This window comes from Eutrigla gurnardus (assembly GCF_963514095.1).
Source record: "Eutrigla gurnardus genome assembly, chromosome: 6".
Lineage (NCBI taxonomy): Eukaryota > Metazoa > Chordata > Actinopteri > Perciformes > Triglidae > Eutrigla > Eutrigla gurnardus.
Genome location: NC_139920.1, coordinates 15,668,236 through 15,691,946, shown reverse-complemented (window position 1 = coordinate 15,691,946; position 23,711 = coordinate 15,668,236). Strand labels below are relative to the sequence as shown.

The following is a 23,711-nucleotide window of genomic DNA, read 5'->3' as shown; positions in this document are numbered from 1 at the left end:
TTGTTTTAGAGGAGGAGAGTATTAAAGTACGTTTTGAGTGTGAAATGCTTGAAATGCTTCCAACAAACAGGAGATCATTAGGGTTTCAAACAGCCGAAACCTGGCCTCACCCTTTTTATATGTTCATGTGCTAATTTGGTAATTGGGACAGCAGGTGTGAGATAATGAGTGCGATTCAGGAATGACCTTCCGAACAGCTCACAAACCAGACATTTGAAAACACTTAGAAACAAAATGAATAAAGATAGACATGTGTATGGCCTCAAGTAAGACTAAGATAAAAATATTTAAATTTGTGTTTTTTCAAGGGTTTGAAATCATTTTCTATATTCCCGCCTATATAAACGTTGCATCAAGTTAAGCAAGTGTGTTTTTAATTACACTAGATTATCATGTGTATTATTTATTAACATCAATATTTCCTTTTTTTTATATCACCATTATTGTAAGGTACTCAGACCTAAATGAGGAAATTACGCAAATCACACATGTATTTCTTTTTGTTTTTATTTGAGTCAATCAATGTTATTTCTTGGAGATTTAATTTGTTTGCTTTGTGAATTCTTGGGAAGGTAATCCCTGCATGACACTCATTATCTCCCACCTGTTCTCCCAATTACCAAACACACACCCCTGAATGAAAGTACAAAAAGGGTCAGGACCAGGTGTTGCTCTTCATTTGGAACCCTGACAAGTGACCAAACAGGTCGCCTTTTTAAACTATGTAAGCCAATGAAGGACTTCATCAAAACTCCAAATACTTGTGCTCCTCTACATTTGAGTTCCTGAACCTTTCGCAATAATTCACTGATCGTGCTGATCCTTGTCACAAAAAACAGACAAAGTCACAATAAACACTTTATTTTCACCGCGAAAAATAGACGAAATATCTCAATATACAATAACAATTTCTGTCCAGCAATATTCTCATTATATTTAATTATTTGTTCCACTTCCACTTGGTTTCAAAGATACATTCTTTAGTCTTTTCTTTACACCAGACAGCAGGTGTTTTTATGAATGGCCTAACACAGAAAAAATAGATATCACATTTCTCACAAACTGTAACGAAGTTTCAAATACATTACAGCACAGAGTACAAAAAGACATTCTTTGGGTTGGTGGGTGGTTTAGAGCATGCAGATGACGCAGCGCAAGCAGCTTACAAATGCAGTAAATTCTTTGTCCCACAATCACCTGCAATTACTCACAGAATACATCTGTTTTCATCATCTCACTGATAGCTTTGAAGTGATATCCAAGGTTTGCCTTCGCTTCACAGTCTAATGTGCTTTGACGAACAAAACTGTGTAGATTTTCTCTCTCACTTTCTGAGTGTTTATTTATTCTCTTTGAACGTCTTCCCACGTTTCACTTGAAATGTGACTGAAATAATTCAGCAGAGAAATATATTACAGTGGCAGCACATGAGTGAATGGAGACACGCACAGCATTGCCACATCTTTTTATATGCAAACTCATGTATGCCCACCTGGGCAATATCCTTTATGTATGGATGTACAGAAGATGCCTACAACCTATGTTACTCCCTTTCTGACCAAGCTGCCTGTACAGTCTGCACGCTGCTCTCTGTGAGGACTGTACATTATTCCACACTCTGCACTCTAGTGCTCCTGCATCAGAGTGCAGAGGAGCAGTGTGACACCGTAGAATGTGTCTTTCAAGCCCCATAAAGAAAGAAAGAAAGAAAGAAAGAAAGAAAGAAAGAAATGCCTAAACCTGGGTTTGTGCCCTCCTGACATCTTTTCTGAGAGAGCACAATAGCAGCACTGATGAATATCAATTTGCAATCACATCAGTAGAGGTATTTTCCCCCCATTGTACAGCTCCACACCTCACTGTTTCTGGAGGTACATGTGCAAAACCGCTTTGGCAAATGCTGCACCATGACGCACTCAATGATGGATTTTAAGATGCATTTCTTTCATTTAAATGCAGACTGTGTGAGAGTCACTGCTGGGGTTTCCCGTTTTGAGGCTGAGCTGCTAGTTGCCTCGTACACAGAGCAGTTCTGAACTGAGGCAGGTACAGTGGAGGAAAGCACGGCGTTGCCGCTGACAGCAGCTCGTCTGAGTTCAAAGAGTACAAATCCACAGAACAGTCCTCTTTGTTCAAAATGCCATTTTTCAGGAGTTCAATATTTGTCTCTTCTTCTATCTGCACCTTATCTTTCTCACTTTCCTCATCCTCCGCCGGATAGCTCATTCCAAGATAGTCCAGGTCCTTCTCTTCCCTCGCCTCCTCTTCTTCGTCTTCTTGCTCCGATCTTTCAGAAAGCTCCTCCACGGAGTTGTAAGAGCAGGAGCGCCGCGGGACATCCATCTCTGCAACTCGGCAGCTGTCCAGCTCCCACAGTCCGCCGGGGAAAGATCCAGAAATGTCTGAGTTGTTGGCAGAGAAATTGCCCTCATCGCTGGAGCTACTGCCGCTACCATCCTTGTAGTGGAGATGATTGGGCTGCTGCTCCTGCTTCAGGTCAAAGCGCAGCACAGTGGCGTATGTGACTGAAGACTGACCAGAGGTGTCGTCGGGCTGGTCGGTTGGGGCATCGACTAGCTGTAACTGATCTATCGTTGGGCTTGAACTGATTAAAACATCCAGATCAAGGGCTAAAGAAGGAGCATCACTGAGGAGGACCTCACTCCCCACGGGTTGGTCTTGGTCAACCTCAGAGTCAAACCCTGGAGAAGGTGAAAGCGATAACACAGTGGCTGTGTCGGGAGTAAGGGACACGAGTGGGGCTTGGACTAAAGCTGTAGTCAGAGCTGAGAGGTCGATCTTATCCACTATGGCGACTTTGGAAATATTCTCAGACGGCAGGAGTAGCGGCGAAGCGGACAGGCCGTCTGGAGGTCCGAACAGGTGGTCAAATGTGTCAACCTAGAAAGAAATGCAAAAACAAGTATTAGTTTTCAGAATATCAGCTGATAAATAAATACAATTATATGAAAAAGAGAAGATATTGCAGATATTAAGATTTAAAAAATTAAGAAGAACTGCACATTTTCTCTTGGGTAGCATCGGAAACTACACACATAATAGCAGACACAGTAGCTAGACAGAGCTTGTACTTTATTTGAGATTAATACAATAAATATGCAGGCATAAACGAGAACATGTTTCTATTTGTTTATTAAAGAGACAAAAAAACAACAAAAGATAACTTTCATGGTTTAATATGTTTCATCAACCTATATATTTGCTTTAAAGATAAAACAATTGCTTTGTGCAAAAGTGTAAAAACAAGTTCTGGTTTTGTGGGAGTTTCTAGTCAATGAACGGTGACCACTGGTGTTTCCCACTGTCTCGTCATTATGCTAAGGTAAGCTAACTGCCTGCTGGCTGTAGATTCATATTTAACATATAAATGTTCTCATCTTTGTTGCAAGAAGGCGATTCACCAAAACCCCCCAAAAAAAATTTAAGTAGTCTAATATGAACTACACATGTTGTTCACTGTCATACAGATGAATCACATTTAAGCAATCTTTATACAAAAATAATTTCTGAAATCATTGAGCCTAAATCAATTTAAGAATAAAATAGTTTTAGATTCTTGAACCTTTTTGAAGTCTACTCCTCTGGCCCAGGAGCACTTGTTTGGGTTCGGCACATCCCTCCACACAAACCTCTTCATCCTGGGAAGAAATGTGATATTTAGGTTGCATCTCTGTCTAAAGGTGTTCCCCTCCCCCCACAACACCCTAACATCAAGTGTAATTACACTTGTGACCTATTAAATGTCACGCACATTTGTCATGGTCAATGTCTTTGCTGTTTGATTTCCACCATTTATAATGTCTTACTGGTAAAAAGACTATCCTGATACTGCATAATTAATACCTGGCAAGATTATTTATATTATAAAAAACACATTCGGCATATTAAAGGTCATATTACTAACATTTTTATTTAAACAAATATTTTATTTTAAATAATACATCCAGAGCTTTTAGAAAGGTGCAGAATCAAAGTATCACTTCTCGTGAAAAAAATGTTTTGATTGTGAATTAATCATTTTCAAAAATGTTGACGGGTCCAAAATTAATGTTTTGTTTACCTCTGTGTAGATGTGTGACGTGTGGCTGGCTTCTAGCAAGGCTTGTGAGCCAATAGAATAACGACGTTGATATCACATGGTATCTCTGCCATGTCTTTGGGGTTGCCAGTTAGTGAGTTTGACAGTAAGCGGGCGGCATTGGCGGTTGTGCAACAAACTGGCAACCCATTGAGGGTGCATGGCTTCGAGCAACAGCTGTGTTGTCACGTGAATGCAATGTAAGGGGGGAGTGCGAGTGCGACATCTAGTGGCTGGATGTTATCAATGTTGTCAATAGCACCTTTAAGTGTCTTTTTAATATAAGATTGCTATTGCACCCCAATTCATATCACATGTTTTTCATAGTGATTTTCCAGGAGTATTCTTTTATTTTAACATCAGTCTTTAAAAAAACATTCCTGTAATGATTTTTTTGTTTGTTTCACCAAACAGGAGCCTCTTACTTGTTTTGGGAGAGAATCAGGGTGACAAACAGGACGATGGCGAGGAAAGAGATGATCATCAGCAACATGTAGGCTGCAGGGTCTCCTCTGGAGGCTACAGGACCTACAACTAATAACACAACAAAATAACTTTCCGTCCTTTAATGCAATAATGTTGAAATGATTCTGATGCTACAGCCAGAAAAGGTGCATACCTGTAGCGTGCATCGGCTCTCCTTCTCCATCAGCAAACACGGGGTACAAGTAGAAGTCAGACTCCTCCGAGCCTAAGAAATCACCTGAAATTACACATCAACATCATGTTTACTGTTTTTTTTGTTTTTGTTTTACAGTAAGACACACTGTCGAGAAATAAATCAATACAAAGAACAGATAAGAGATCTGTCACCTCTCAAATAGATGGGACGATCCATGTAGGGCAGCCTGGCCCATGACTGTCCACTCCTGCCTTTGTGATGATCAGAGTCCTGTTGCCTTTGCGGAGACCACTGGACCACCATGAACAGAGGCACGGTGCTGTTGTCCAACAGACTCCAGGTCAAAGACACACAGGTGCTGTTGATAACCAACACACTGAACGAATGCAAACAGAGGCCTGCAGAGGAGAGGAAGGGAAAAGAGTGAATATTCTTCTTCTCGTTGACTTCTACGCTTGTGGTTCATGTTCTGTTACACTTGCATAACAAATGGAACAACTTAAAGTAAAATCCTTTATGTGGTGTTTTGGATGATGGTGGCTACGCCTCGCTCCCTGAACAGAAGTATAACTTATTCATGATATTCCTGTATGTTTTGAGCAATTACAACTGAACAAATTGAGATGAATAAATGTATAGTTTCTCTTTCTTTTTTGGCCACTTTGGGGCAACAAGTAGGTGTTGTGAAAACACATTACTCACATTAACCTTTTAATTGATATGATTGACTTGTTTGGGATGTTTTTTGTGTCCAATTGATGGAATGAAATCCAATATGCACTCACTTTTATTTGATCTCCTCCAATTCCTGAGGGAAATATCTCTAACCTCTAAAGGCTCCACTATGTACACCATGTATTATAAGCAATAACCTCGCCTGCTTTCCATTTGGTGTTGGGTGGGTAGTGCACAGAAGAAGACACGGACAGCAATAGTGAGTGAATCAAAACTGCTGTGTGCTTAAAACATCTAGTTAAAGACAATAAATTGCTCTGTAGAACTGTAGGGTTGGATGAAAAATGAATTGAGGCTTTGTCACTATGAGCACCCTCTTTGACATATTCTGATCTATTGTTAAAATATTGTTTACAGACACTTTAAGTAGCATGCTTTTTCTGACTGCTATGAAACCTAGAAAAACCTGAATAAACGAGCAAAGAAACCAAAGCATGCGCTTCCATACAAGACGTCACTTAATGGTTTGTTAATGATGTGAATCACAAGCTACTATATTGTGCTTTAATGCCGTCATCAGTTGTTTAGCTTCAGATTGGCTGCTAATAACTAAAATCAGTGCCTGAAAAACCTGCTTTGTTAAAAGAATGAGAGAAATGGAAAACCATTTAGATTACGCCTCCTCTCCACCCTGGCTAAACTTGGCATCACCGACTCTGCTCTAACCTGGTTCCCATCATTCCTGACAAATCGCACCTTAACCTGAATAAAACCAGACTCCTTTTCATCCCGGGGAAAGACTGGCCTCGCATGGTCAACTGCGAGGAATCTGGGTGTAAACCTCAACAACCAACTATCCTGCACCCCCAACATCACTGCTGTGGCCCGATCCTGCAGATTTGCCCTCTATAATATCCGCAGTATCCGGTCTTTCCTCACAAAGGATGCAACGCAACTCCTGGTCCAAGCACTGGTCATCTCCCGCCTTGACTACTGCAACTCTCTCCTGGCCGGACTCCCGACCTCTGCGATTAAACCATTGCAGCGTATCCAGAACGCTGCAGCACGCCTTGTCTTCAATCTACCCAAATTCTCCCATGTGACCCCCCTCCTCCGTGACCTCCACTGGCTCCCTGTTGCAGCACGCATCCAATTCAAGACGATGGCACTGGCCTTCAGGGCCATCAATGGAACGGCACCCATCTACCTTCAAACACTGGTTAAACCACACGCCTCGACATGAGCACTTCCTCTATTTCAGCTGGCCGGCTGGTACCACCATCGCTGAAATCAAACAAATGTCGCTCAGCAAAGTCCAGACTCTTCTCTGTTCTGGTCCTCAGTGGTGGAACGAACTCCCGACCAATGTTAGGACAGCAGAGTCATTTGCCATCTTCCAAAAAAGACTCAAAACAAAAAAACAAACAAAAAGCACTTCTATGTTCTTACCTATAGCACTTTGATCATAGCACTGTTGTAAGTTATCCTTGCTGAACAGTTACTTCTTTACTCAGATGAGAACCTAACCCAGTTTCTATTTTTTTTTTCTAGTTAATTGTAAGTCTCTTTGGACAAAAGTGTCTGCTAAATGCCCTAAATGTAGATGCAAATGTAAAAGTTAGTACTTTAATGGAAATACCATTCCCTGCATTATGAGTCATGGGACAGAGAGACACAACTGTCACACAAACACCCACAATGTCTTAAACGGTGAACTGTCATTTTAAAATATCACTGTGAGAGTGGTGCATTTACTACACTAAAAGGCAGCAGAGCCTCAGTCAGCGCTTTCATGAGCTCTCCAGAGCTCAGCTATACACGTCATGCACTAATTGATGTCTGCATATGGCCCTGGAATTTAGGAGTGCTTCCACTGATCAGTGTAAAATAGACAATCAATACACGCACAACAAAAACAATTAAAAACAGACAACAAATGTTGTACTGACTAAAAGATATAAAAATAATCAAATATTACTTGAGTTTGACATTTAAAAAAAGGAATTCTAATTGATTCCTTTTATTTATGGGTTTAGACAACTCCAGTGTTGATAAAGTTAAATCCAAGATTAAATCTGCATTATGATTGTATCAGAAATGCTTCATCATTTTCTAATCAAATGTACATTTACTTCTGATTTTGTAGCATTTTTGTATTATCTCTTTTATACGGTTTGTCTGTAACTCACTGTTATTGCTGCATGTGAGCCATGACAGGGTTTCCTGCTTATTATTTAATCAGAAATGTTTTATGATAAATTTATCATGTGTTTTTTTTTTTAATCAAATTAATCATTGAGATGATAATTCACAAGAAGAGTGTCAATAAATGCTGAATTAACTGAAGGATCAATTTAGCACAGGAATAATCCCATGCAAATGTAACACTCAAATGACTATTTTCATGGACCACCGTTCCACAAACACACCCTCCATCCCTTTACTATGTTAGCTATCAGTGAGTCTACAAATGTAATGGGAGAAACAACATGTTTTTTTACTATTTTCCATCCAGTCACTGAAATTCCCAGCTCACTCACGTTTTGGCTGTCTCTCCAGCGTCATGTTGATATTGTTCGCGGAGCTCCCCAGATCATTGTAAGCCTCTACAGTCACAGTTTGAAGCACTTGGTTCCACTCAAAGCTGTAGGAGGATGCCAGCTCGATCTGCTCCCTCACCACAGAGCCGCTCGACGTCTGATACTGGACTATAAATCCATCCACGCAGTAAGAGCGCCCTGATATTTGAAGATGCTGCAAAAAAATCATATCCAGGAAAGAAAATGGAATTATATTTGGTTATGTCTTTATTACAACACAAAAATAAAAAATGTTTCTTTTAGTTTGTGTACCTCAAATAGCAGAGTGACATTTGTCAGGCTCATGTGCTCGTATGGATCATCTTGAAGGATTCTCCAGAAATCTGGGCCCCGCTCAGGAGCTGAGGGGGACAGGTGAAAACCAGATGTGATTTAGAAAGTGACATCGGGCATCTAGCTGCATCTGTAATCCTTATAGGTTAGTGTTGTTGGAAGTTTTGGGTGACAGAAATGGTGGTCTACCTCTGCTGTTCTGAGGTGTGGAGTAGACCGGATCGCTCCATTCGCTCCAGTAGCCGGTGCCGTTGGTGTGCATGCAGCGTACTTGTACCACATACACCTGGCACATGTCTGAAACCGCCACCTCCGCCCACGGAACCCGCACTGGACTCTGCACCTGCAGGCATGACATTTTATTAAGAGCTCATTTTAGGTCAAGTAGGTGGAAAACATTTGATCTGTGGAGCGCACATCTGTTTCATCCATGTATCCATTTGAGCAAAAAGAACAAAAACAAAAGTATTTCTTCATCATTCTCCTCCTTTTTATATCATGTCCAAGATCATTTTTCAATCAGAGGACAGGAATATGGTCTCAGACTTGCTTGTATTAAATCATGTCAACTGACCAATAGAGTCTGTTAAACCCGTGTCTGTCTGTCTGTCTGTCTGTCTGTCTGTCTGTCTGTCTGTCTGTCTGTCTGTCTGAGCCCTCAACCGGACTAACTTGTAATGTTATTTCTTGATACATAAACATATTTTCTTACAAGTAGAAGAACATTTTTAGAAGTATATGTTGAGTGTAAACCGTCTTGCTTTTTAGAATAAAATAAAACAGTGTATTGAGTTCTAGAAAGCATTGACAATTTACCCCCTGCAATAATTGGTTTTCGATAAAGTTTGGTTAAATGCCGGGTACTGCTGCATAAAAAAACATGGAACATACAGAGACAACGATGCATAAAAATCATCCAACATAGAAGGCAAGTTGTTGGTAAACATCCAACAGACCAGCTCACCTTCCACTTGGGCTGGGCTCTCACAGCGGAGGGCGAGTGGCAACGAAACTGACACTGGAGCCCCTCGACCGGCAGAGACGGAGGCTCCCATGTGACCACCAGGACCCCGCTGCTTCGGCTCGATGCCTTCACATTAGTGGGTGTGTGGGGTTTCACTGCAAGGCAAAAATGGCACGGACTGTGAGTTTGTCTCATGCAACATGATCACAGGTAAACCAAAGCCTAAAAATAGCTCTCAACAACAATTTGTGTAAAGACGTTTGAACCTTTCAGTCCTAGTTCCAGTCATACAAACTAAAATGATACCTAATAATGATCAATACATGAATCCATCTTGCTCACCATGATCTATGGGCGACAGGTAGATGGGTTTAGACATGATGGGGCCCAGATGGGATGGTAACTCCAGCCACAGCTTGTAGCAGTTCATCCTTAGAGGCGTGATGGTGCAGGTCATGCTGGACGGTGCCTGCAGGCAAGCAGCCCCCATCTCCCCCACTTTCTCCCCAGCTCTTTCCCTCTCCTCCATCACATCGCATGGAAGGTCAGCCCACCTGGCGTGAACAATAAATGCAAAATTTGAATGTAGTCATGTTCCTCCTGTTGGGCTTTTCTTTTCCCTTTTTATACAACTTCAGCTCAGCTCAATATTATAGTATGGCTATTTCTTCAGCTGCATAAAATAAAGGAAAATCTTTTCTGACAACTTGGGTGTAGCTCTGAACATCACTTCTGTTAGTTATATATTTGCAGTCACAACAATAAGACAACCTTTTCTGGAATTAAGTTGGACCAGGCAATAAACAAGCAGTCAGAATATCAGAAGTTAAATCAGATTATCTAAACCACGTGCACCCAAAATGTCTGTAATAATCACCCACTGCACTGTGATCTGTGGCAAAAGTTTGGGAATTAACTTTCATTTGAAAACCTGTACGATTGTGTGACTGCTCGTGTTTCTAGCCACATTCCCAGATGTCACCAATTTAACTTGTCAACAACAATATGGTGGCTAAAAATATGAACATAAAACCTTAATTGTAGTAAAATGGAATTATACTTAAAACTTCAGATACTGTCACTGCAAAATCACAAAATAACTTTCGCATCTAAATATACAATGATGTATTTTTTTTCTGTGCCATGAGGTCAGATGTCCTACTGACATCGACTTGTAGTTCACTGATTAAATTAACTTCCTGGTATCACTTCATACAACTATTTCAAGGGTGTGTTCACTTAATGTGCTAAATGGGAGTTAGGTTTGCCACAGACTGCATAAACAAAATGCACTACTTGCTGCTTTACCTGGATCTGAGTTTGAGGATAGTCCACTGTGTGTTCTTCCAGCTACAGTCCATAGCATCAATATCACCATTGGTTACACAGTTTATATGGATGGAAGCTCCTGAGACGCACAGTGAGAAACACGCGTTTAGGTCACAATAACAAACTTCCTCTGTGCACTGGAATTATGTAATCACATTGTTTTGCTGTCTCATGTTGCCACTCTCTTCCTGCCTTTGTCCACTGCTGAGGTAAAAAAAAAAAAAAAAAAGGGACTTCCAGGAACTTTAAAACATCAGAAGCGAAACCAAATTGATGTTGGACATTTAGAACAGAAAAAGTTGATCCATGTCATCAACTGTAGTTAATGGCTGATCTATGTGTCTGTAATATTCAACTTAACTGTTATTGGTGTAAAAAAGCCCACCTTCGACATAGATCTGGCTGTATGGGATGGTCCACTGAGTGCACTGCAGCAGGTCATACATCCGAGTCTCCGAAGGACGCACTGTGATCTGGCTGACCTGCGAAAGAAAAAGACGGTTGTTTACATAAACTGTGCCTAAAAATACACTGGGAAGTCACTGACACTTTTTGGAAATGTTCCCAGAAACACAAAAAAAAAAAAAAAAAAAAACCCTAGGTCACATTTATTAAACAGTGTGTAGGATCCAAACGTAGAAATGAGGAAATGTAAGTACGCCAAAAAATATTCTTATTCATAAAATCTCTCAATTTCCTTTTATAAATCCCTAATCAAATTGGAAATGTGGACACATGGATCGGCCTCATATCCTCCCCCTACATACCTACATTCAACAATATATGGTCAAAGCACCTCATGAATATTCATGCATAGAAAAATGGTTGTGTGTCAGGTGGTCCCTGTTTGTCTGCCACAGCATCTGTCCCTATCGAATATATGAATAAAGTCATGTTTACTACAGCGCAAAAATTATATGAAAACTAAAACCGTACTTGGTGATAAACTGTATGCACAGTATGAGATTACATTATTGAAAGCCATTGAAGCTCTGTTGTGCAATTCTTTAATGTCATTTGATGCCTTCGGATTCCACAACTGATGATGATGATTTCATCAGCTGCAGTCCAGTTCTCTCCTCTGCCCTCGAGGCTGCAGACAGTGCTTTGGTTTGTGTTCAACTTTTACAATTCAAAGGTGCTCATGGAATATTAATGGCTCACTAGCACAAAAAACACTGCTGGCTTGAATGTTAATTGTTAATGGTGGAACTACAAGTAATGTGCAATATGAAGTGAAATTAAATGCACGAAAGGAACATTATTTAACTTCTACAGTCTGGTTTCAGTTCCCCACCTCACCTCATCTGTGGTATTAACCCCATCTCCACAATGTGCGTACGAGGGTCAAAGTTTCCATACGCACTCATTCTCTCACCAAGTTTGTTTTTATAGAATACAGCTTTAGCATGAAGCGCCCGTTTTGTGCATAAGCAACGGTTATAAACGAGACCCTGGGAAGGAAAGGTGTGTTTTTTTCTTACCCACTGGTTAACTGGGTGGTACTGACTGCGATGAAGCTGCTTTTGGAAATTGAGCATCCACATGGCCGTGCTGGCGTTGGTGCTGTGGTCGTTGAACACGCAATACACTGTTACGTTCTCACCCGGTCGCGCCACCACCTTCTCCGGGATGTAGCTCACCCCTGCACACACAGAAAAAAACACATTGATTTTACTTTTCAGAAACTCAACAGTATCTCTCTCATGAGATATTACCTTTGATGATTTTCATAGAAAAATCAATATTGCACAAAGTTTTTATATTTAATACAAAGCACCTTCCAGGAGTAAAGAACAAAACACAAATCCCCAAAGTAACGAAGGAACAGAACAAAGACACTGACTCATTCTATTCACCCACAGTTTCCATAAAGACTTTTTTACAAAAGACCAAAACTTTTAAAAACTTTCATTTTTGTGTCACAGGGTCTGACATGTGTTGAGTGTGAAGGTGCGAGGGCCGACATCTTACCACCTCCTCCGATGCAGCAAACATAAACATCTGCGTGGATTCAAAAGGATACTGACTCATCCGCAAAACAGATGAAGAAGCTCAACAAAAGAGATCTTTCAAATTTCAAATCCAAAAGTTTGCGTTTTTTTTCTCTTTTGTCATCATTTAATTTGCAATAAAGCAAAGTATTTGAGAGTTTCAGTGAGATGACTCAGTCTTACAAACTTTTAACCCCATGACACAGACACGTATTTGCACCTGGGCCAAGTTTCCCCATGTGATACAGAGATCAACCCTCTGTAAAAAAGCAGCACATCCATGTAGACCCAAATAAATAGAACAGAAGCAGGTTTACGCACAACAATCAATGACAGCACAAGGTGTTGCCAGATACTGCACAAGTGCCCTCAGGCTGGTGTTAACATTTTAATTAGCAGTGTTATGATGCAGATCTCACACTAACAACTAGCCAACATCAGCTATTTATAGTCTCTGATTAAAATTCCCAGTCTCATTTCTCATTTCTCAATTCTCAGTTTCAGCTTCAGGTTCAGCACCCTGAACAGATTTGCTGCTTGTGACATTTTCCTGTTATGTGTGTCATACTGTTTGATTTGCAGCTGGTCACCAGCCTTGAGAAACGACCTCTGGGTCACAGTCTTTTGATGTTGACCATACTGGAATGAGTTCTTTAATAGCTAATGAGCTGGGCTCATTTTAATGGTCCAGCACTGATATTAATCTACCTGAGGGATAATTGAGGTCAGTTTGAGTCTACCACTCTCAGTGATGAGTGTTTGACTGTCATCAGGACGGGTTTAAAGTGTTAGCTAGACAAGTTCATTGTAAAAAAGGGAACTAATGTACTAATATTCTCTCTCTCTCTCTCTCTCTCTCTCTCTCTCTCTCTCTCTCTCTCTCTCTCTCTCTCTCTCTCTCTCTCTCTCTCTCTCTCTCTCATGCAACAAAATTATAACAAGGCGATATTTAAGGGAGACTAACAAAGAGCAACCTACAACCCAACTTAAAAGATGAGTTTTAATGTAAACTAAATTTTGAAAGTTCAATTGTACAATGCATCTAGCTACTTACATATTAGAAATCATTCAAAATATGAAAAACTAGCTTGAAAAAGTGTATGAGTAAAAAAAAAAACTGAATGTTTCTGTCTCTGTATAAACAATTGGAAGGGATGGGTTCTTACGGTCCAAGAAGATGTGGTGAGGTTTGCTCCAGTCGCTCCACACAGGAGGCTTGTCCAGGCTGGAGCAGCGAACCTGGAGGGTGTAGTTCAGTCTGGGCTTCAGCTCCATAGATAACTTGGGCTCTGCAGATGCAGACACAACCTGGACACAAACACACAGAAATTGACTTTTTTTGTTAAACAAGATTAAATATCATATGATCGTTTTATAAATGAAACCAGAGGTACATACCAAGAGGGACTTTCACACCAAAATTGTATATATATTAAGAGATACTATATTTTATTCATCCATAGGCGTCTTAAACAGAAGATCTAAAGTCTAACCCCAGCATGAAGCACAGAGCTTCTGATCCACTGCTGAATACTGAGTGTACTGTTGAATACTAAGCACACTGCATGAGCCTATTAAAACCCCAACAGTCACACTGAATAAACACACAATGCTTTTCAGTGGACAGCACTGCTGCAGTGAAACGCAAATACACTAAGTGAATGTTTGACTTGAGGCTGAGACCAACTTGTCTAAATTTCTCACATCATCATCATAACCAATGTCATTTCTTTAAAATCTGAGACTATGTTTTCATTTCTCCATTTCAAGCTTGTTTTTCACCTGATGGCAAGATTTTTTTTTGCAATGTGTGCACCTCACCTTTCCTGTTTGAAACTAAATGAAAGCAAGAAGCTCATCACAGAAACATCTGTTTTTGTTAAAGCAAATTGTGTCATTTTGTTACCTCTTTCTAATAATGCACCTTTATTAAGGATTTATAAGGTGTACCTAGTTGCTATAGATGCTTTATAGATTAAAAATGCCATTGTGAAAAACTTTTGGGTTGATGGGTTGTAAAAAAAACACTTACTTGGACCAAAATACATGACTAATATTTACTTATTAACATAAAAAACTGCATATTTGATGGATTAAATCAAACGTAATTAATTAATTAATATGTATAGCTGCAGACTAAATGGCCACAAAGATTTATTATTATTGGGATTAGGATTATCAACCTGAGTAACAGCGTCATTAGCAAACAGAATGGATAAACTTAATGGCTTATTACTGATTTATAAGGTCATATGTTATCAATGTTGAGTGTTACCTGCCAGGCTGGATGAGTGGTGTTGGAAGAGTATCGGACTTCGTATGTCAGCGGATCAGAGTCTGACGGGTCGTCCCAGTGCAGAATCAGTTCTGCCTCAATGGTCTGAACATGTGACAGGTTGACTGGTGGACTTGGTTTCACTGTAGAAAAAGAACAGAGTGTCTCAAAAGCAGAAGCACGTGTTTATAGTAGAATCAGAGCAGAAAGAATATATGGCTAATCATAACGCCATTTGATCCTGAATTTATATCAATTCATATTTGATCAAACATTACTATGCAATAGATCATTATAATAACTGTTAGGGATGTAAAACCCCACTGTAGCTAGCTATACTCTTCTAGTCCTCATGCCAGGATTATCAATATAAAATGAATCAATCACATCTTGAGTTAATTAAATATATATATATATATATATATATATATATATGCCTTTTCAGAGGCATGGACCCAGAGGTTTATCTACTGTCATTCACTTATGTGACAGACACAAAAACAGAAAGAGATCATTAAGTCTAGCAAAAACCACAAACATGTCTACTGGGAGAGAAATGAATGTTCAACATTGTGACTAATAGTCCAACAATTTATTTCCGGGCTGCTCCCACATCAGGCATTTTCATTTTCTTCTAAAGGGCTTGCAACATTGATTACTTCCTTAATAAATAAAAACAAATGACCAAATGTCATCCAACTGAACTGTCCTCATTCATGCTATACATTTTTACAGTCATACCTAATCAGTGATTGTTTCCATGGTTACCATGCAAACTTTTATAACTAATTCAGCTCAACCTTTTTCATGATGCAAATTTGTAAAATTGTAAACAAATATTGTCCAAAATTAATTGGAGCTGCTTAAAATATTAGCTTTTTTGATCAATTACTTATCATGTAGGTCTTTTTCAATATGCCAAACATTTCAGGGTTTGCAGGTTTTCTAACGTGAGAATTTGCTACTTTTGTTCGCCTATAATATATGGAGTTTTGGACTGCTGGTTAGACAATACACAACATTTTATGACGTCACCGCGGGCAGTAGGATACTGTGATTTTATTTTTTATTTTGTTTTTGTGGCCAAAAGAAAACAATTGACTGATTCAATGATAATTCAAATAATCATCGGATAAAACTGAAGAGTGACGAAAATAGCAAAACAATACAACGTCACTACTCAGTTTCTGTTCTGATCTGTCACTTTAAACAAAAGGGATGTTTCACCGAAAAGGAGATCTCACAACGCACACATACATACACACACACACACACACACACACACACACACACACACACACACACACACACACACACACACACACACACACACACACGCACACATTGTTTTAACTCACTCTTTGATAGAAAGTAACTAAAAAGACAATTAAATAGATGAAAATGGCACTTTAAGCTCAGATTACCAAAGCGCTTTGGAATAACTACTGGAGAAATTATTTCAACTTTTCTCAATAGCACTTACTAATAAAGCATACTTATCATGAGCTGCTGAATGTATTTTTTTCTTTATCACTGTCAGTACATGCAATGTTATCTGCTTTTATGCCTAATGTTTTTTTTAATTCTGTCTGGCATTTTGGGTCTGGAAAAGCTCTTTACAAATCAAATGTATTATTATAACTCAACCACATGGGAGTGAGTTCTTAAAAGGGAGTGAGTTTAGTAATATAAGACAAAGCATGAGACAATAATAATCCCTCTTACCAGGTCGGGCAGGAATCCTGAAGAGTACCGGCAGAGCGACGGCATCGGAGATGCTGACGGTTACCATGGTGACAAAGCTTGATGTAGCATCAAGAGCGATTGAACACATGAAGGAATCCTCCGCTTCACAGACGACAGGATTATTAGGTGTAGAATTCCCATCCTTGACCTCAGTGTCGTCTTTCTGTGGCCTGAAAAAATGTATATAAAACATAGTCAGTCTGTTTTCTCAGTTAAAAATGAAATACCTGAATTTAAACCATGTTTGAAAGCTTCAGAACAGCTAAATGGTCCTTGAAGTGAATCCATTTTGAATAAATATTGTTGTAAATAAGTCCGAACATTGTACAACACTTAAAAGTTGCATATTAATATTATTAATATTTGGCATCGCTTATCAAGTGTGTTTATTAGATGACCACAATAAAAGCCTGGAGCCTATATATGATATCACGTAGCTTCCCCTTCTGCTGATGAAAGTAAACACGCATACTTAATTACCCCCTGAGCTGGGGAGACGTTCAGATCAGATCAGACCAAAGCACACACACACACACACACACACACACACACACACACACACACACACACACACACACACACACACAATAATAATCAAAGGGTGAAGCTTCATACTCACAGGCGCTGTAGACTAACTGCTATAAGACCAGCATCCAGCGTGGTTGATGGTGGACCATGAGACTGAAGGTTGCATATTAAATGTGTCCAATTTTCATCAATTCTGCACCGTATGTCCAAACAGGTGCCTGACAAGACATTAGAAATGATTAGAATGATCCACATCATCTCCACATGTCAACATCCGTTGGCTGTGACCTTCAAATGAAGAATTCTCAGAAAACAGCCTCGCTTCATATTCCGAGAACAGTGAAATACTATAGAAACAGAAACTTTGTCATGAAGAGGGAAAAGTATATATTTTTAAAGGTTTCTACAGAGTCATATTATTCTTGGTGGAGTTGGAGGTTTTAATATTCATATTTTTCAAATAATTAAATGATTTACACCAAAGTATGTCAAATAATGAATGACTATTTAATAGTTAAGACCACACCAGCATCTAACCAGACCCAAGCGACGTTTGCAGGGTCTGCCGTTTAATGTGCTACAGCTCAGCAGCTTAATAGTTACATCATATTCTCCAAACTGACGTTAGTAATGCACTTTTCCCACTTGTTCATTGAGCGAAGGTTCAGGTCAAGCCATGTGTCCATGTTTGTAAGTTGGATAAGAGGAAACCTAGCAGGAAAGCTTGTGTGTCAATTAGCTATTTATGTGTGATATCATGATTATTACACACACACCTGTGTATATAAATGAATAAAGGAGTTTTTTTTTTTTAAATAACCTCAACCTGCTGCACACTTCATGAAAATGTTTTTTATTTTGACGCTGGAAACAACAGAAGACAAACCTAGTGTGACTAACAGGCAAACATGAATGAGCAAAATGACAAGGGACCTTGGAGCTGAATCACACTTGTCAAAAAGCCAAAGATATCAGCCTCAAAAACTTCTCTGTCAAAAGCACCATTGCTTTCACACAAAGCTGGAAGTTCTAAACTGATCACTATTATATATATTCGAATGTGTCACCACGCCTCGCAGATTGATGAGAGCAAACAAATCCTCCAGTCTCATTATTGCCTCGTCTCCGTCTTCACCTCCACACTGACAATATCAAGGGAGCATTTTATAATTATGACTCACTTGAACTGGCCCCCGTTTGCTCTTTAAACTCAAAGGCCGTCATAGTTTCTTTTCTTTCTCGAAAACAATGTTTTGAGTGAAAATGTAAGAAAACAGACGGTTGGATTCTGTTGTGCTCATACATGGAAGTCCTCGATTATCCACATTATCTTGTGAATTGACGGCGCAAGACTTGGTCTCTCGCCCTGAGGGGACTCTGGGAGGACGGATGCCAGCTGAAAAGCCACTAAGTGTAATGAGTCTGTCAGGCTGATCTTTAGCAGCGTCTCGGTGACAATTGACGACTGCTGTTTGTTCTGATGAGCGGCAGCCACATCGTACAGCTACCCTGTTGCTACTTGGGATCAAAAGTGTATGTTTGTATTCTTGTAAAGAGACAGTCATGCTCATCTTTCCCCCGTACATCTTGTCTGAGATCAAGCATGGAAAACCAAAGTAGGACCCACGCATCAGAACAACATTGTTGATAGTGGATGTTTCTGCATCGTTCAGTGTGAGTGAAATAAGTAGGCATAATTAGGCATCCAGCCACCACAACCTTTATCCAACATCAACCACGTTTTAGTTGCCTAACCCTAACCATACCTTAACCATTGTTTATTTGCCACGATGACAAGCTTTCATTAACCTTAACCCCTTGTATGTGCAGAAATTGTATAAACAAAGACCTGAAGTAGTTGATTGGTTCCTTGTGGATATTAAAATAGTTTGAATCCAATTAAAATTGCAGTAGTAATATACTTTATACATGCATCCTATACTGTATGTCCTTGAACGATGACCCCAGGGGGCACCTCAAGACCTATGTCACTGTATTTCATAAATGATGTTACCATTCATCATTACAGAATCTCTCAACTAAAAGGCAGTACTCTTTGGAGGCTCATGTTTGATTTCAGTATGTGATAATACAGACACAGTGTGAGCAACATCCCTTCCCACGCATTGACTCTTTCAACAGGGCGAAACGTCTCAAATCAATCAATTAATAATTCATCCTTGCTCAGAAACATTTTGGATACCAGCAGGGGAACAAATGCTTACCGCCAAAGGGCTCATGAGGATGTGTTTCAGTTGTTGAGCTCCTGAAGTTGCAAAGGGGACGGTGTGGGAGGTTTGATTGAGAGTGGTTTCTCTCTGGTGCGTGCGTGCTGTCTCCCTCGAAAGCGGGGTGGGAAGAAGGTGAGTCACAGCACAGCTCATCCTGCCACGGGAGATCCAGGGCACCTGAATGGAGAGATCCAGCTCCCTCCTCAGGCTTTACGCAGTGAGCACCTGCTCACAGAGAGGCAAGAAAGTTGACTTAGGTTTGATAGGAAATAAAGGAATAGTCAGTGGTTTTATATTTTAAGTTTGGGTTTTATTTTCTGAGGGAAATGTGACAAATGTAACCCGATTAACCTTAAGCATTAACACTGGTATGTGGCTGCTGCTTCTGGAGATGATATAGACTTCAGGATTTAAACCATTTCCATCTAATGCAAATCTTCTCGTACACATTATAAACATCCCACACACTATCAGACTGCCAGGACCAAAGTCTCACACAATCCATTTAAAATAATTAACTCCTCACACACTGATGTGGCAAGCATAGTGCACTGTTTTAAAGCCAGCGATATATAGCACCCCCATGGTAAGTTCCATTAAATAACAATTTTTTAATTAAACAGCTCCATGGTTAGTTTATCTGTTTCCTCCCAAAACGAATCGGCTGCATGAATATGTCTTAAGAAAGAGAACTCGTACTAGGTGGAAGAGTGGTGGAGGTTTAACTCACCATGAGATACCAGGAGGATGTGGATCAGGACTGTCAACATTGCAGACCAAACCCTGCAGAGACAGAGAGTGGAAGTGTAACGGATGGAACAGATATGATCCACACTGCAAATACGCTCTGTGACATAATAGATAATTTCCTTTATCAAGATAATCATAAATATCGCCATGAGTGACGTGGAAAAAGCTTCTTATCATGGTAGCCAAGTCAAAAATAGCGTCTGATCTAAAAACTACAGGCGATAAAAATACCTTCTCTATTTATCCTTTTTTATTTGGGCAGGGAGACCTTATGATATATGATAATTATAACTAAAAAGGGACGTTGCTATCCCAGGGGTAAATCGCTTTCCGGAAGTGTAGACAAATGTGCCCTCTTGTAGGCCAAAGTAAATAATCTCAATGTAAACCAATGCATTTTCAACTTGCATGTGTTCTCTATAAATTATCTTCTCTATAATTATTATAACTGTGAATTTCTGGAGATCCCTGCACAAAACTGGACATCACTTCATTTTTTAAAAACAGATATATTGTACATTTTGTATTTAAAAGATACATTTTAATTATTTTGTTTATGTTTCTAAAACACTGAGGCAAATGCATTGTATGTTATAACCTACTTGGCAATAAGCCTGATTCTGATCTATTTAATTATGTATTCCATCTCATTACAATGCACTGTCATGAATTAAAAGATCGTTGATTTATAATGACAAGCTAGCAAATTCTACAACCCTTTTAAGTGTCGTGAACAATTCCAGACAATTGCTCTGACACTGAATAAGATTCACATAGACCACCTTCAGAAAACACTGTGATACTTACATTGTAGAAGTCAGAGTGTGAGCATGGCCAGGCTGGGCTTTAGCTGGGGTGAATCTCACTGAGGGGGGAGAGAGAGAGAGAGAGAGAGAGAGAGAGAGAGAGAGAGAGAGAGAGAGAGAGAGAGAGAGAGAGAGAGAGAGAGAGAGAGTTTCAGGCATTTGAAGCAGTGCTGCAAGCAAGTCAATTTTGACTCCAGCAGGACTGAAGACCAGTGTCATGATTGGACTAAATAAGGGTAACACGTTAAATCAAAGATCAAGAAGAATTTCGATTCCTGGCAAGGGTAGAACTAGATGGACTACAAAGATATTTTTTTTTTCTGGTGGTGACATTAAAAGACTTTCTCAGGCGCACCATATCTCAGACGCAGATCTTTCACTAGCCCCACTGATAGCTGCACCTCCCACTCTATGACGTTCTCTAACAACTCTGCTCACGGAAACATCAAAAAGCAAGACTCGGAGGCAGAGTTAAGAGATAGTTGTGGGACAAACAGAGCAAGCACAACGGATGAGGGACTGGGTGGGTGTGTGTGTGTGTGTGTGTGTGTATATAAATGGAATAGAAGGTAACTGAAATTAAAAAAGAGACTAATGACTGGGGGGAAAACAAAACAAAGGAAAAAAAGAGGTCGGCGTTGAGACACCTGGGCTGATATATCACTTAAACCTGTGGCACGAAGGATTGTCTTCTTCTCAACTGCAGGAATGTTGATATTGATTTGATGATTGAAATAGATAAAATACAGCAGCATCTTGTTATCTTTCTTTCAAAACACCACTGCCCATAAAAGTGTAATAATTTCTGCTCAACCATTTCTCTAATCGAATCATGTTATGCTTTACCATGACTGACACTTGAAGCTCTCTGCTGCTCGTTGTGGCGCCAAACAAGAGCAGGGAGGCAATAAATGAATAGTGTAAAATTCACAAGCCCATAAGCATGTCTATTAATTCATTGATATGCTGGACCAAAACAAGCACAGCGTGCTGTGGAAAACAGCACCATGGACATGTGCGTGTGTGCGTGTGCGTGTGTGTGTGTGTGTTTGTGTGTGTGTTTTAGCGCCAAGTACTTTGTGTTCGGTGAAATAAAGTGATCACTACAAAAACAATCTGTAACAACCACACTCTCCTTGAGGTGCTTAAAACCAACCTTTTGCTGTTTGAACAAAACAGGCTGTACCAGTACCAGGCCCAGGTTGCAGTGTGTCTCCCACTTTTATTTGCATGTTCTAAGATGCAGCATCCTGATCCTGAACCTGAACACCTCTGATCTCAAACCGATGCTTTATTAGCATTCAAAAGGAATATTCAGGAAGGATAATGAGTGAGCATATAAAACCTCTGATCGCGGTATGTGATTTTATATCATTATATGAACATACAATAGTATATTCATATATCATAATTTATTGAGAACCCATTCATGGACAAAATTATTAAATGGGAACACATATTTTACATAAATTAAAAACTTGACAACCAAAGTATTTACATGCAATCCAGCTCAATGATTTGCATCAGCACACAGGTTCAATCTAATATGAGATTTTAATAAGAATGTTGTCACACAAGGAGTATCGAATTGATATCACAGGATAGTATTTATGATCTCAGCACACCCAAGCCTGGTAAGGGCTGCTCAAAATGTCAAAGCCAATGGCAAGTAGCAAGAAACACACAGAAAAGTCTGCGATACTTTTACAGCCACTATGTTCATCAAAACAATGTGGTTGGATTAGGATTTAAGGTTTTACAGAGTCAACTGTTGATTTACCAGATAATAATAATAATAATAATAATATAATCAGTCTAATAGTTTACGTCATACGTTTACGTCATCACTCAATCACCAGCAATGTGTGATTTTTCTTTTTTCCTAATCAAAGGTTGCTTCCTCGCATTATTTGGAAACTTTTTCTTTTTTTTTCCATATTCCAAAAAAGAAAAGAAAGAAAAGGAGGAAGCTCTGCTCCATGTCCTCCAAGCACTCCACCTTGCCAACTATTCACCCGGGTCTGACTCACTCCCTCCCCGCCGGTCTCGAGCTGCTCTGCAGGCGCGTCGGGGCTTGTTTCCCCCATCACAAGCAAGTTTGTCCTCTTTTCTGTCCTGTCACCCACACATGAAATCCGGGAATAATAGGAGGTAGGGAATTATTTAGTGCCCCATTAGAACCTAATGACCCTTAAATCAAGGATACCCATCTTTGTTAATAACGCGCCTGTGACGTGGAGGCTAACGCCGCAGGGGTGACAGGAGAAATCACTATCAAGTGGGGGGGAAAAACACATTTACACCGTCAGTTAGAAAGAAGGAGGTGAGTAATTTGCCACCTCTGTGCGAAGAAACGACAGAAAGTCAGAAAGGTCAACAGAAAGGGTTGGCAGCCCGACCCCAAACACACCATGAGCTTGTTAGAAAGACAGAAAGAGTTTGCTAATAATGTTCTTACATCGCACCTGGAAAACTTCTTCGGCTTTTGTGTCCCGGGTTTTCTTCTGTCCGACGCAGAGTTCGTCCAAGTGGCGTTTAACTCCTCGGTGAAGAAAACTCCGTCAGAGTCTGACGGGACAACAACACTGACGGGAGGGTCGTTTCTCTCACACACTTGACGTACGGAGCGGCTCAGCCTCCCTGCGTCGACTAGTGAGGGCGAACACGGCGGAGCACCGGGCGGAGGGAGAGGAGAGACTCCGACGTACTCGGCAGCGCCCCGCCCACCGTGATAAGTTCAGGAACCCCACCGAAAATCCGCCCACTCAGAATTTAATGCTGAACGAGGAGCGGTAGCTTTCTTGGGACGAGAATTAAAC

General features: G+C 40.1%; 1 protein-coding gene across 3 annotated transcripts; it reads right to left on the bottom strand.

Annotated features, from left to right (window-relative positions):
- Positions 1 to 845: 845 nt before the first annotated feature.
- On the bottom strand, positions 846 to 23,692 carry lepr (leptin receptor). 3 transcript variants are annotated; one of them, XM_084012537.1, is made up of 21 exons: positions 23,351 to 23,692; positions 20,894 to 20,951; positions 20,067 to 20,119; positions 19,331 to 19,561; positions 17,197 to 17,323; positions 16,557 to 16,747; positions 14,832 to 14,974; positions 13,723 to 13,864; positions 12,047 to 12,207; positions 10,948 to 11,044; positions 10,542 to 10,641; positions 9,576 to 9,787; positions 9,234 to 9,388; positions 8,459 to 8,612; positions 8,249 to 8,337; positions 7,937 to 8,150; positions 4,913 to 5,119; positions 4,719 to 4,802; positions 4,525 to 4,633; positions 3,584 to 3,659; positions 846 to 2,901 (listed from the first exon to the last, which is right to left on the bottom strand). In XM_084012537.1, coding segments are annotated over exons 2-21 (3,477 nt in total). In that variant the 5' UTR covers positions 20,896 to 20,951; positions 23,351 to 23,692; the 3' UTR covers positions 846 to 1,971. The 3 variants fall into 3 exon arrangements, with proteins under 3 accessions (XP_083868663.1, XP_083868662.1, XP_083868664.1); XM_084012536.1 differs by having other exon boundaries at positions 23,358 to 23,692; XM_084012538.1 differs by having other exon boundaries at positions 4,525 to 4,627; positions 23,358 to 23,692.
- Between the last annotated feature and the right edge of the window lie 19 nt (positions 23,693 to 23,711).

Bases quoted from the DNA above. Each gene is read 5' to 3' on its own strand.
- lepr (XM_084012537.1), bottom strand. The intron at 8,151-8,248 runs GTACACAAACTA...ATTTTTTTGCAG, and splicing joins ATGTCACTCTGCTATTTGAG to CATCTTCAAATATCAGGGCG. The intron at 5,120-7,936 runs GTGAGTGAGCTG...TCTCCTCTGCAG, and splicing joins GCTGGAGAGACAGCCAAAAC to GCCTCTGTTTGCATTCGTTC.